The sequence below is a fragment of the Spea bombifrons genome, chromosome 13 (genome assembly GCF_027358695.1).
Source record: "Spea bombifrons isolate aSpeBom1 chromosome 13, aSpeBom1.2.pri, whole genome shotgun sequence".
NCBI classification, from domain to species: Eukaryota; Metazoa; Chordata; class Amphibia; order Anura; family Pelobatidae; genus Spea; species Spea bombifrons.
In genome coordinates this window covers 25,549,629-25,564,566 of record NC_071099.1, presented here as the reverse complement: position 1 = coordinate 25,564,566, position 14,938 = coordinate 25,549,629, and the positions used below count along the sequence as shown (strand labels likewise).

General features: G+C 43.1%; 2 protein-coding genes across 2 annotated transcripts; one reads left to right on the top strand and one right to left on the bottom strand.

The window, feature by feature from the left end:
- Nucleotides 1-5,271: 5,271 nt before the first annotated feature.
- On the top strand, nt 5,272-10,165 carry PDE6G (phosphodiesterase 6G). The gene is made up of 4 exons (XM_053453409.1): nt 5,272-5,361; nt 8,489-8,720; nt 8,955-8,995; nt 9,310-10,165. The coding sequence occupies exons 2-4, from the start codon at nt 8,575-8,577 to the stop codon at nt 9,384-9,386; spliced, it is 264 nt and encodes an 87-aa protein (XP_053309384.1). The 5' UTR covers nt 5,272-5,361; nt 8,489-8,574; the 3' UTR covers nt 9,387-10,165.
- A 1,535-nt stretch (nt 10,166-11,700) lies between these two features.
- TSPAN10 (tetraspanin 10) lies at nt 11,701-13,893 on the bottom strand. The gene is made up of 3 exons (XM_053453940.1): nt 13,789-13,893; nt 12,188-12,804; nt 11,701-12,007 (listed from the first exon to the last, which is right to left on the bottom strand). Exons 1-3 carry the CDS (start codon nt 13,873-13,875, stop codon nt 11,701-11,703), a joined length of 1,011 nt encoding a protein of 336 aa, XP_053309915.1. The 5' UTR covers nt 13,876-13,893.
- Nucleotides 13,894-14,938: the final 1,045 nt, after the last annotated feature.

Here is a 14,938-nt window from a genome sequence, read left to right as displayed (position 1 = left end):
GAAAGAATATGCTGAAATATATTTTAAAATGCCCTCTATTACTATGTTGCTCTTGTAACAATTCCCGGCATTCACCTGGCCTCTTCTTCCAGACGTATATTCTCTTTAAAGCATCTTTTCATCAGGAGAATTAGATCAGATTTGTATCCTAAGTGCCCTTAACTTGGCGTCTTTTACACCGGAGAAGCTAAAATGCGTTTCTAAAAATATTTATACACAACACACAACCAACGTAATTTTTGTTCTTCAGTGGGGTAGTTAGGCCCATTCTGTCTTTTTGTTCTTCAGTGGGGTAGTTAGGCCCATTCTGTATTTTTGTTCTTCAGTGGGGTAGTTAGGCCCATTCTGTCTTTTTGTTCTTCAGTGGGGTAGTGGGCCCATTCGGTTTGTTTTGCTCTTCAGTGGGGTAGTTAGGCCCATTCTGTCTTTTTGTTCTTCAGTGGGGTAGTTAGGCCCATTCTGTATTTTTGTTCTTCAGTGGGGTAGTTAGGCCCATTTTGTCTTTTTGTTCTTCAGTGGGGTAGTGGGCCCATTCGGTTTGTTTTGCTCTTCAGTGGGGTAGTTAGGCCCATTCTGTCTTTTTGTTCTTCAGTGGGGTAGTTAGGCCCATTCTGTATTTTTGTTCTTCAGTGGGGTAGTAAGGCCCATTCTGTCTTTTTGTTCTTCAGTGGGGTAGTGGGCCCATTCGGTTTGTTTTGCTCTTCAGTGGGGTAGTTAGGCCCATTCTGTTTGTTTTGCTCTTTAGTGGGCCCATTCCTTTTTCCCTGCTATAAGGCCTATTGCTGGTTCTTACACAGATGCTAACATAAAGTAAGGTCAGTTATTTTATGGAAACATTCATTCCTTTGTGGATAGCAGACAGTGTTCTGACAGCGCCCTTACGAATCCCCACTTCATAATTTTCCATTCTTCCACCCCTGAGCTCGGTGTCTACCAGAATCGGGAACCCTACTGTGCATGTTGAGTTATTCTCGGAAGCCACCAGCTGTAGATAATTCCATCCAAGTCTCTGCACCTTACCTGCCAGTGATAAGCTTCAAAGCTCATTGATCTGGACGCATCAAAAAACTGTTCATTATCTACTGACAGGTCTCATCTTATTGTCCTTCAGTTAAGTACGGCAAGTTTGGCCTTCGTAACATTATTTTATCCTTCACGCCCCAGGGCTTTCTGATGAAGTGGAGAGGAGGCTATCAAACCAGCCACTTGCTACTGACATAATGTCCAATCTAAGAGCAACGGGCCCAGCAGAGACGAGTATTGTCTCGGGATCTCTTAATGTTTCACTAGCACAAGTACAGATTATTTATTGATTTATATAGCGCCATCATATTCCGTAGTGCTGCACAGTGGGCATGCAACGTTAGGCTTTACCCTGGATAGAGCCAATTATCTATTCATAGGTGGAAGATAGCTCTGCCTTAAAAGAGGATCATGGCTACGTTTTTAAAATGCAAATTTAAGATTTATGGGATAAATATTTTTTGATTAGAAGACATGAAGCACACACGTGTTATCTCTATGACTTAATTCAAGAATATATATATAATTTACAGATTTTTAAATGTTATATATAAGCTGAAGTGAGTTATTACACACGGTCTGTATGGCATGATGTGTTGCCTTGTCCTCTAAATATTTAAGGCATGACACATGGAAAAAATGCGGCGCCTCTCCATGGAGGCCTTCAAAGTACCTCTAGGGGGGTAAATCCGGTGCCACCTTAACGCCACAAAGTTAGTCAATGTGTGCTAAATATGACATAAAAATTAAAAAAACACAGGGAGTGATCTATAAAGAATCATTCTAAAGTTTTTAAAGTGCTTCTATCACCATAGCAACCACAGGAATAGTTGCTATTTGCAATAAGACACTGCGTTTCTTCTGTTACGTTGGTGTTCCGGACAAACCACAGAAAGCGTCCATCCGTCAGACTGTCGCTGTTATAACAAATTACAAGTCTAGATGATCTTTCCAAATATATCATCAAATTAACAAGGCTACGTGAGTGTTGAGTTCCTCCTGCAAGGTTGAGTTGGCTGATCATAATGCACAGTTGAGGTGGATTAAAATTCTCCATCTTGCCACAGCACACCTAGCACTCGATGTTAGTGAATAAACACCAATTAATCTTCAGGGCTAAGCGAGTCTAACTTACATCGCGTTGACAGCAAACTCACACGCCATCGTATCAAGTTTAGCAACCGTCTCCCAATTATAGCTCTTAAGCCTGAATGGAGACTCGATCGGAAACACCTCTGGGAGACTAAGATCTACCCGGTGAAGAGCTCATTACCAAGTTACTCCTGTTTGAGGCGGATAGTGAATAGACTACTTCATGTTAAAACCTCCATTGACAAGTTGAGTGTACAAAGTCAACTTCTACTGCAAACTCCAAACAAGTATTTGAAATCTATTGTCTATCTGTACCGTAACGTTTTGACCCAACTACGAAAAGCCTCGACGCGGTTCCTTCTGCGTATGTTCTCTGTACACTTTCCAAACCGTTCCCTCTACCGATGACTTGTATCTCATATCTCATTACCACCGATAAGACTTCAGCCGTTCTCTAACCGGCCCGCGGAACACATTTACTCCATCAGACTCCCTCAGAACGTTCAAGATCTAGATGACTCAATAAAGCGTCCAGCCGGTATATCAATAAATCCCATTAGTCAAACCTACATTAGACAACCTTGTTCTCTACCTCATAACCTCACACTGTATTTTTAGTTCTCCAGTCTCCTGTAAACCCTATATTATATCGTTAAATCTCTTCATCTTAGTGATGAGCCGGTTGGCCTTAGTGTTATGAACAAAGCTAGATTTTTTCCTCTGCCGCGTGGCTCCTTACCTGTATCACTAGCAGCGTTCCGCTGGATCCAAACTATACAAAACATTGCAGTTACCCTATGACGACCCATACGACCCCGGCATTAAATCAGTGTGTTTCAGGTTTATGTGGTGAGACAGGGACCTTAAGACTGTCACAAAATAGAACGAAGAAAAGAAATAGACCCTACAATAGAGAGTTTACTTCGATGTGACTGCAAAGGTCAAATAGTCTGAGAATAAACAGATGAGTTTAAAGAAATAAAGGTCTGTATCAAAATATTCTGTATGAAGACATAAGAATAATATAGAATAATACCATGCTTACCACCTGTTAAACATAAATGACCAAATCCAACTCTGGAATATAGACATGATCACAGAAGAAAAACATGTCTAGGTGACCCTAAAAGGTTTCGGTCACAAAACATTCTAAACAGAACACTTGCTCAAATACACTCGGTTTAAGATAATTGGTTCTTCTTACTGCTAATTGTGAAAATCCTTTCCAGAAATCATTATTTGATGTCAAATACTGTCCCGTTCCTATTTTTTCAACTTTCAACTTTCAGATCAAGAAGTTTCAATGCCAAGATGCCTTCTCTAGCCCAGGTGCCATTATATGACCATGGAGCGGTTTCTCATTGTGTCCACTGCAGGGGGCAGGCCTGTCAACAGTCTACCCGGGACAGCGGGCAGGCCCGTCAACAGTCTACCCGGGACAGCAGGCAGGCCCTTCAACAGTCTACCCGGGACAGCGGGCAGGCCCGTCAACAGTCTACCCGGGACAGCGGGCGGGCCCGTCAACAGTCTACCCGGGACAGCGGGCGGGCCCGTCAACAGTCTACCCGGGACAGCGGGCAGGCCCGTCAACAGTCTACCCGGGACAGCGGGCAGGCCCGTCAACAATCTACCCGGGACAGCGGGCGGGCCCGTCAACAGTCTACCCGGGACAGCGGGCGGGCCCGTCAACAGTCTACCCGGGACAACGGGCAGGCCCGTCAACAGTCTACCCGGGACAGCGGGCAGGCCCGTCAACAGTCTACCCGGGACAGCAGGCAGGCCCGCCAACAGTCTACCCGGGACAGCGGGCAGGCCCGTCAACAGTCTACCCGGGACAGCGGGCGGGCCCGTCAACAGTCTACCCGGGACAGCGGGCGGGCCCGTCAACAGTCTACCCGGGACAGCGGGCGGGCCCGTCAACAGTCTACCCGGGACAGCGGGCGGGCCCGTCAACAGTCTACCCGGGACAACGGGCGGGCCCGTCAACAGTCTACCCGGGACAACGGGCGGGCCCGTCAACAGTCTACCCGGGACAGCGGGCGGGCCCGTCAACAGTCTACCCGGGACAGCGGGCAGGCCCGTCAACAGTCTACCCGGGACAGCGGGCAGGCCCGTCAACAGTCTACCCGGGACAGCGGGCAGGCCCGTCAACAGTCTACCCGGGACAGCGGGCAGGCCCGTCAACAGTCTACCCGGGACAGCGGGCAGGCCCGTCAACAGTCTACCCGGGACAGCGGGCAGGCCCGTCAACAGTCTACCCGGGACAGCGGGCAGGCCCGTCAACAGTCTACCCGGGACAGCGGGCAGGCCCGTCAACAGTCTACCCGGGACAGCGGGCAGGCCCGTCAACAGTCTACCCGGGACAGCGGGCAGGCCCGTCAACAGTCTACCCGGGACAGCGGGCAGGCCCGTCAACAGTCTACCCGGGACAGCGGGCAGGCCCGTCAACAGTCTACCCGGGACAGCGGGCAGGCTCGTCAACCGTCTACGTGGTATTCTATCAATTTTTCCTTCATGCCTCAACACACAAAGATCTGTTTTCCAAAGCCTGTGGGCATGTCTTATTCATGCAAGGTACTACATTCCTTAACGTATTATCCTCTAGAACACCTGCTTCAAGGGCTGCTCGCTCCACGCACCACCACGTAAGCATCTGAGAACATTTTCACACACTTAACTTTAGTCTACAAGCTTCCTAGCTCTAAATAGATTTAGCATAGATATCACTTAATTGCACAAAATCATTATATATCTTGTTAAGCTATGTCAAGAGGATATCATATAACATCTAGACTATTTCAGAGCCTGGTTAGAAAAAAAAAATCAGTTTTCGCTTAACTGGACACTGACTGATGACTGAACGGGGCAGCTCTCTCTTGGAATATGTGTGTGTGTGTATATGATATTAATGGATTACAGAGCGCCAGTGGGTTCATTAGTCAGCAAAGTCACCCACCGTCTTCCATACCACTTCCAGAGGTGACGGAGAAAAACGCACTTTATTTGAAGCTTATAATGTACAGAGGGTAAGAACGCTGGAAAGGGTCACATCCCATGCTTCCCAGGTGAAGCGCTATCAGATTACCGTTTGAGATGGAGAGCAATAATCCTATTAGCCCTGAGTCTCATAAATCCAGAGTTACAGAGGTGGAGAGGATCAGAGCTGCCCCAGGAGCGAGCGCGTGAAGAGGTGAATGCCACTCGCCAGATATTACTAAGGCTGGACATGTAAAATCTCCGGGTAGGGTAAGTGATAGCAAAACCTGACGAAGACATTTATAAACTGCAAGTAACAGACTATAAAGTGTTAGTATAGATAAATATATGATCAGATAGTCCTCGCCAAACTTGGGGTACTTGGTGGTGGCAGGCGAAGCATTTTGTGGCCAGATAGTGTGACCGAATCCCCAACATTTATGCCTTAGGTGTTTTTTTTCAATGGAACTCACTGTGTATGATTTTTTTAATATAGATAAATATATACTACCAATCAAGATATAATTGAGATGCTTTTTCCACGCCTTAACAGTGTAAATTATTTGTTGGCTCGAGGAATAATAATACCAATAATACGCCATTTACGTCGGCCCTGAAACAGGGGTATATCAAAGCATGGAGACGTTTTGTTTTTTTACTTTTACGTAATGTGAAAGATTAGTTAATGCACGGTTCATCCGATAATCAACAGATCACGTTGCAATGAGACCAAGCTTTGTGAGGCCTGTGTTGGAGAATGGTTGGATCAGGGTTATCAACACAGTTGATGGATCCTCGTTCTAGGATTTCTCACCTTACAGATAAAGCTGACAGAATTAAGGGTCTCTCCATTCATGCTTGACCAGTCCATGGGCTTTTTAGGCAGAATTCTTCCATAAAACCTCATATCTTGTAATACATTCACAAAACCCACAAAGTGTCTTTCCTACGAGCATAGGATGCTCTTCAGGCTGAAACATACTGGTTATTCTTGTATATCTTTTATTAAAGCCATCCAAGACTTTAGATGAGGCTCCTTTTGCTTTTCTACATATTTTTCTACAAGTACTGCTTATGTATTACTGTTAAATAAGCATTTAGTGGCTATTCCTCTAGCCTTTTGTCACTTTAAACCCGATTTACCGGTGCATACTTGTCTGTACAAATAATCAAGAGTGCTCATGGGGTAGGAAAGTTTCGATAGGGTTTGAGTGTTTACATTGTGAAACAGTAACAATGTCATTCTATTCTAGGAACAACATATTCTCAAATAGTTCCTAGTAATATTGTGATGGGGGTCATAGAGCGTGACCCCCCCCCCGATGTTGTCATTAGCACCAGGTACACGGGACTGCCTACGCACGGGGACTCCTTCAGTGGAGAAAGCTCCAGAAGAGGCCAGAGAGTTAGGGATTTGTGTAATTGATAAGTAGCTTTAGGTGGAACCATCTTGCCGCCTCAGCGAAACCTGCACTTAATCCTATCAAACCTGTGCCGTCACCAGTACCAGGCAGTGAAACGCATGTGATTTCAAACTAAGAAGATAAGAGATATTTATGTATTTAGTGAAATTTGACATTTTGGTTAAGCTTGGAAAAGTAAACGAGTGAAATGAAGTGTAAATGAAGAAGTAGAGTAAAGAGGATGAAAGTGAAAGCCAGTAAAGTACATGGACAATGAAATGAAACAGAACAAGAGTATAGGAGAAGACTTTTATGTCCCTTCACTAACCTCCATAATTTGCCTTTAGCTTCTTTGGGTTGTTGGAAGCTCGTTGGAAATCAGAATTTGGTCTTCTCTGACACAGGTTGACTGACCCCCTCAAGGTAGCCCTTTGGAGATAAAGGTTCACTAGACTTTTCATCTTGGGCCAGCTCAACCTTTAGAGAATAGACCACATTGAACGGCCATCTTCCTGTTCTTGAACTTCAATGTTCAACACGGGTTTCACGTCATAGAACACATCTCTCACACATAACGTTATCTTTTTCCTAGACTTGATGCAAGTTAAATAATGAAGGAAATTGTATGTGTTTCATACCTATGGGCCCAACCAAATGGCCCATAGCACAGTAAACTAAAGGGACAAATCGCTCCAAACCAAAAAGTGTATGCATTGCTGTTAACCTTTGAGCCGTCTGACAGTAGCGTGTGGAGGTTTTGGAGGATGATGGGAGTTATAGTCTGATTAACTTATCCTGTGCCAATTTGTAATGTGGTCAAAAAATAAAATAGGCAAATTAAATGGGTGGAATGGTTCTATGTGTCAGTAATACTTTTAAATATAGAAGGGGATCCCGACCCTCCACTCTCTACATTTTAGGAGAGACCCTTTGCCCCGTCTGTGGTTGGTCACGTGCTCACAGTTGCCTTTGGTGTCCTTGGGTTAAGAGGATCAGGTTTGAGCCGAGTTAATGCCCGGGTCAACAGAGATTACCGCTTCCCGGAGAAAGCTATGCTGATAAAAAATGGGGTCATAAAAAACAACGCAACAGAAAAGTGGAAGAACTGAATTGCAGCAGTGCTTATATTTTCTGTGTTGTGGTTTTCAAATACAGGTTGCAGTATGTACAGATACGTTCTTGTTTAACATGCAACAAAATACATGTACATTTTTCTGCCGGCAATTCATATCGATGAAGAATCAAGAACAAGATTAGCTTTGGGTTCAAGATTATAAATTTCATGGATTTAAGCAGAAGTGGACATGGCAACTCTTAATACCTCCATGCAGTCTCTGGATGATGAATGTAACCCCAAAACAGCTTGAAGGTCACAGTTTGCGTAACGAGTATTAAGCCATCAAGAGATTGAAGAACATCTGGCAGATGCCTACTTAATGGTGATGCTGCAGCCGGCTTCCAGACTTTGAAATATTATTTTCAGATTTAGCCAAAAAGAAAAGAAAATATGAATTGATTTTATCTCAAGGGGTGGGGGAAATGTCCATATCTGGGATTCTAAGTTTCAGGGTTTTTGCCCCAATCCCAGGGTGAAGGAGAAGGTTCTCTTTCCTATTCTAGAGTGCTATGCTCATAAATAAGGCTACCAACTGGTCCCCAGTATGTCATGGTTGATATCTCTTCTTAAATGCAGGTGACACAAGTAAGTGTTTCTTTAAATAATGACAAGTCATGGTCTCCATGAGGGCCGGTATTAAAACCATTTGGATAACACTTTTGGTGTGTCACTGCATAGAATCATCAATATTCCATTAAAGGGTCTATGTCAAGAGTCTCAGGGTCTGCTCATTTAAAACGGTTCCCAGGTATGGCAATGTCTCACAATATATATTTTACACACTGGAAATCAAAGACCTAATGGGAATCTTGGTATACTGTTTGCATCATTAAAAAGTTTGGGTCATCTCTTTTTTCTTTTATCATTTTTTCGACAGGTGGTTAGCAAGTTTTTCATACAACTGGCTCCCCCCGATAATTCTGACAGCGAGACTCCCAAGACAGGAGAGACGCTACTCAAACCATGAACCTGGAACCTGCCAAATCTGATATCAAACCAGCCACCCGTGTGACAGGTGGGCCAGCCACCCCTAGGAAAGGACCCCCAAAATTCAAGCAAAGACAGACCAGGCAGTTCAAGAGCAAACCACCCAAGAAAGGGGTGCAAGGGTAAGATGCAATCCTCAACAGAAACTATTTGCTTGGCATGGTGCATATACAAGGTCTTGGGCACATGGGCCATCATATTCTGTTGAGATCAATGGAATCTTTGTAAGGTTTCTTTGCTGAATACCAGCTTAAACAAAGCTAAAGTAAACCCAACGCATTCCATGAATTAAACCATTAAACCCACCTTTAGATGGTTCATCAACATCTCACTTGTTTCTTTTTATCCCCATGCAGATTTGGAGATGATATCCCTGGGATGGAAGGTCTAGGAACAGGTAAAAATATTACATGGGCACCAATTTCCTATACACTAATAGAGAAAAACAGAAGGTCCAGAGTTATGGACCATCCTTCACCACTGGTGTTAGTTTTGTATCCGAAAGAGCTCGTAACAAAATATGACATGGTTATATGGCATTTTAAATATTTCAGGGTCCATCAATGTTTTTAACCTTATGGCTAACACTTACTATTGTCTATATATTGGTTGAGCGACCCAGGTCGTGATTAATGGACTTGCTTAAGAAGCAAGGTGGTTTGGAGGCATCAGTATCATAACATCCAACCTTGTTCTGTGTCCTGTCTACAGACATCACCGTTATCTGCCCTTGGGAAGCCTTCAACCACCTGGAGCTGCACGAGTTGGCCCAATATGGTATCATCTAGAGACCCCCGATCCGGTCTTTACCCAGTCCTGTTTCTCTGCCCCATCACTGCATGGAGATGTAGTGTGCATAGAACTCAATGAAAGTCAAAAGCACCCAAATCTCCACTCCTCAGACGTCTACGGGTCAAGCGGCCAGTTCTTTATCATGGCGCTGGCAGATACGCGCGTCTCAGTTCTCACCTTCACACATGTACGTGACCAGCTTGCACTAACCCGCTGCTCTGCTAGCTGATAGACAGTTACCCAAAAGTTTGATATATCATGCCATCACTACATCTGGTGCTTAGGGAACCAATGCCGGCATGGAACGTGCTCTTTATATAATCTTAGTAGATCAGTAGACATTTGCTCATTTACATATGGGGCTATGTAGTGATGTCACACATGGGGATGGACTAACTTATTAAAATCATTTTTCTTTCCAGTTGCATGCAAATCAATGAGTAAAATATATGCTTATTTATTATATATCATATGATGCCCTTTATCTGTACTGTGATAGAGTTGACTTAAAAGTCACTATCATGTTTGGAACATCTAGCGTCTTTTCCTTGTAGCTTAATATCCCGCCAGCTTGCAGTAAAATGAATCTTTGTACATATTTCCGACGTCCTTGCTGCTCCCTCCGTCTCTCCCCCGATCCCGACTACAAATCACCTGTAATCTGTTCATCTAATCCTTGCCACACAACTGTTTTGTAAGAAAGTATCACGTGTTGGTTAAATCCCGCAGTTAACAAAGGCTGGTATTGAAAATAATAAAAAAAATGTGATACAAACTCCTTTTGAGTCGGATATTAGCTTTAGGTCATCTCGCAGAAACAAGTGCATGTAATAAAACAGAGATCAAAGTGATAATTCACTATAATAACTCCTGCTGGGCAGAACATCGATTGTACACTCCAGATTGTGTTACGTTGTTAAAACGAGATTGCGGTGCCTTTGTGTAATTGGTTCAGCCAATTCAGATGGAACGATACATCCAATTCATGCTTGGAAGACCACCGGGAAAAATGGCTCTGTTCGGAGGTTCCCCCATAAAGCCTTTAGATGTAAGCGATACATTTGTTTTCTGTGTTGGTCTCAGAGGTCTTTTCTTTAGACAGACCATGCGTTTCATCCCAAGATAAAATCCCTGAGCTCCTGAAAGCTTTCATGACTCTACATCATCTTCAACGTTGGCCCAAGAAAAAGCTATCAACTGTCTACTCTTGGACCCTTATGGCATTTTCCTTAATAGGGTGCTAGTATAGTATACTTCACTCCATGAGTAGCCACGAAATACATACATTATGCAGGGCTAACTCAGCCCTTCAGAAAGGAGACATTTGCCACTGTTGGCCTTCCGTGACGCATAGTTTAAAGGGACTGTCACCTTCTCAGCTTTTAGGAAAACTGAACTAACCTCTTAAAACCAGGCGTAGCTCGAGATTTTTATTTTTCGATCAGTGGAATTGTTTTGAAGATGGTTTGTAGGGACTATTTTACATTATGGAAGTGGAGAGTTGTGGCAGAAGAGGACAAAGCCATCCTTATCCACGTTATCTCCCTTATTCCGCTCTAACAATGGCTGCCGGAATGGACACAGTATAGCGAAATAAATTTACATATACAAACATATATATATATATAAAGAGTTTTAGAAGCTGATAGAGGACAAAGTGTTATCTGCATGATTTTATTTATTTACACCGGAGAAGAGACACCATACGGCAATCTGATTCCCCTATACATACATATATTGAAGGTCTAGAGAACAGCTTCATTCGCTTTACTCAGAGGAACAAATTGGGGGAGCCCTCAATTACACAGCTGTGATTCCGTTTGCAAAAAAAAGTAAAGAGAATAAGCCCTTTCATGATTAAATCATGAAAAATATCCAGTCACTGGCATTCCAGCCGCTATAAACAATAACCCCTATGATGCTTAGCAAGCCAAGCAGGATTAAAGGATCACAGGGTCCAAAAATACCGTCAGACATTCATTTTTTACATTTCCGCATCAAAGCTTTACTGCCATGAATATTCTTGCTGTACCCCCCCAATGCATATAATTGCTAATTATTAACCCCCATTATTTTCCCCTCTGCCATCCATAATTGCACTAACCCTTTCATTGATCGCGAAGAAGCACAAAGATTCAATGCCTGCTTTTATCATAAAAACGAGTCTCTTAAGGGTTCACACTTTAGAAAATATATAATGTTCCCTATTCCCAGGATCCACTGGCAGCGTCAAAGTTTGCAAGCTGCTAATATCAGCTGAATGTGACCCGCAAAGAAAGTGCTTCTCTTGGCACTTTGGGCACCCAGTTCCTACCACTGTAATTTTATCACCTTGATCTCCTCTAGGACCCTCTGGGCACACACAATGCATAGTAGTTCTGACGCAGTTACGATTAGGAATCCGGCAGCGATGTCCCAAAATTTGCGGTTCAGCCACAGAGAGAGTTGAGGCACGCACCCTCCCAGGTAGACCAAGTTCCCGGCCATTGTCTCCGCCATTCCCAGGACCTGGAATCCACATTGTGAGTTGGGTACCGTCCCATTCTCCACGGGGTCGATGCAGCAGGAATAGGGAACCCCGCAAGAGAGAACGCCGGGAGAGCTGCAGTTAAAATATCTGTAGGGAGAATCACACAAGATTTTAGTTTCAGACACTAAAACCCGGAAGCATTCAAAACGAGCTGAAACATATGCCCTAAGCGTCATGGTGGCTCTTGGCCAAACCAAATGATCATGAAAGTAGAGCTTGTACAACTTTTATCTTAAAGATACAGATGGGTGTATTAGTGATACTTACTGGTTGATGCTCCAGTCTTGATAGGACTGTACCCCACAACACTCCATTCCAAGCTGGATCTCATCCATAATAAATCTTAGATCAGAATCATCCTGGTATCTCGATACAGCCACCAGCATTGAGCTTTTCACAGAATCTTTGATCTGATCCCTGAAGGAAAGCACAACAACGGCCGAAACGCTCTGGATGATTATGAGAGCGGAGATCCCGGCGGAAAAAAGTTTCAGGAGGCAAGAATTTTCTCTCAGGAAACCGACACAACCTGACACAGCAAGGACGCAAACAACCAGACCCAAAATGATAAATGCTAGCATCGGATCAGTGCCTAAATTGCCAATTTTGTCACTCATCAACGATTGCTTGTCTATAATTCCCCAGACTCCAACGCCCAGGATGGCAAAACCCAGGACAGAGAAGATGAAGTTGAAAAAGAACATGAAGTATTTAATGAGAGGTATGAACAAATTAGGACGATGGGTCAGTAGCGGCGGCCATTTCTTGACTGAGGTGAGGCGAGATTCCACAAGTTGGTCTGAAGGAGGACAATAACCAGAGGTACAGCATTGGTGTTCACCAGAACCTTGACCATAGCCTGCTTTCTGGAGATCAGCGGTACCCTGAGAGAAAAAAAAAGGTTCATAGAAGCGTGAAGTTTTAAATCGAAGATGTGCTTCAGTTCTTTGACCTGTTTCTCCTCCTCAATCTCTTCAACTACTTTTTCTGCCTGGAATCACCAGATGAAACCTACAGCGTTCCATTACGATTATTCTAGGACACAGTCCCCCTCCTTCAGAGTTTGTCTTCTAACTTGTGGATAGAAGCATATTCTAAGGTCTAGCTCGGTAGCGGCTCTTGCCACAGGCTCCCCAACTACCGTGGTTAAAGAAGCCACCTGGTTACCCTAAAAAGGATGGTTCCCAGCCAAAATGGCCCCCCGGGAGGGGGTATAAAAAAAACAACATTACTGAAAATTCTTACATGCAATATATTCCTATATATAAAATACTGGTTAACGTATTAATTTAACCATTTCATTGTCACAGAGTAATTGCGCTACAATCAGATGGGGCTCCACCTTAAGCAAAGAAATACCTCCACCTTAATCATGGCTATGGGTTAAACTATACACAAACTATGGTATGCAACACATTTGTTGATTTTTTTTACTATATATATTATATATATATCTTTATAATAAATATACGATACAGCTGCCAAGGCGCTCCCATGCTCTTAGATTGCTATTTCATGAAACTGCAGCAATTAATGGGTTAAAAGGGGGTCAGGAACTGAAAAGTTCTGATTCTAATTAATGTTCTAATAATACAAGAGGTTCTTGGAAACATGAAGTCCAAAACGGAAATTACAGTATTCTTACGACTTGGCGGTAAAGCAACACAAACTAAAAATAAATTACAAAAATGTGAAATTAAAAGTTCTATAAAAAAGTTTAACCCCGTGGTTCATATAATACAGTGAATATCAAGCAACAGCTCAGCATTTTGAGAGTTAATTTCATATACATTGAATACGGCGCCTCTGTAAGAGTTTTAAATATTTCTGTGCAAATCCCCCCCGGAGTTAATTTCTAGAATGGTCACCTTGGGTATTAAGCTGCTGGATTCATTCGGCTCCTCCGGGGTCTTTCTGGAGAGTCGGAAGAGAAGCTGGAGGGATTTTACGCCCATCTTCCCGGGGTCTCTGTGAGTTTGTAGGGGTCTTGAGATTTCTTTAACCTACCCTACAGAGAATCAGCAGACCGGTCAGCCTCTTATCATGTGAGGGGCCGTATCTGACTACTCCATCTCAACTCCATGAGAGTCTTAATTGTCTGTTAACCCTTCATTAGAAGAGTTTTTCAAGCATTGATTGCGAGAGAACATATTGTGACTCTTTCTATATGCATTAGGTATATTTTATACATTTTTCCCTCCCCGATGCCCCTCTTTTCTAGGAGCTCAGAGTGTTTGCTGGGTATGAGGGTATCACTGGGTTCTACAGCCCTAAAAGCCCCAATAATATGTTTATAAACAGTTGGAAATGGGTTTATATATTAAATTATGTAAATAAAACACAAGACCTCGCTCAGTTCCATAAATACCTAGCCACTGACCCTATTGAAACCATTGTTGGTAAGTTCAGCTGGTCTGGACATCCGCAAACAAACAAAATACTTTGTATCAGTAATAGCCAAGTAAAATGATTGGTGCTCTGATTGGAGTATGATGTGGTGTGATTGGAGTATGATGTCATCTCACCGTCGTGCCCAATGAGGATGAAAATGACACGCTGTATATCAAAGAACGTCAGAAAAAGTCGCCAATTATGATATACGGCTATAAAGATTATTTAAACAGAAACTGTAAGTCACTCGCATTCAAGCAGAAATACCAACCATGGCACAAATAGGTTACCTAATGCGAGCGAAGACATGATATGATGTCATGTATGATGTCATGTATAACACCAAATATGCGCAAGGACGCTTGATAGCCCAACTGCCATAGTCCGGTCATTTCATATTCATTAAGAATATATGTGATTTATATTATTATTATTATTATTATTATTATTATAATCTTAATCAGTGGCATACTTTACTGCTGTTTTAATTCTGTCTCGCTAAAGTTATATAATGTTATTTAATGATGTAACACTATATCACAGTCTGTATGGAAACATGTTTTTAATGCATTAATCTAGTGTCAGATTTGCATTAATACATGCTAGTTCTCTTCTGTCATAAAACAT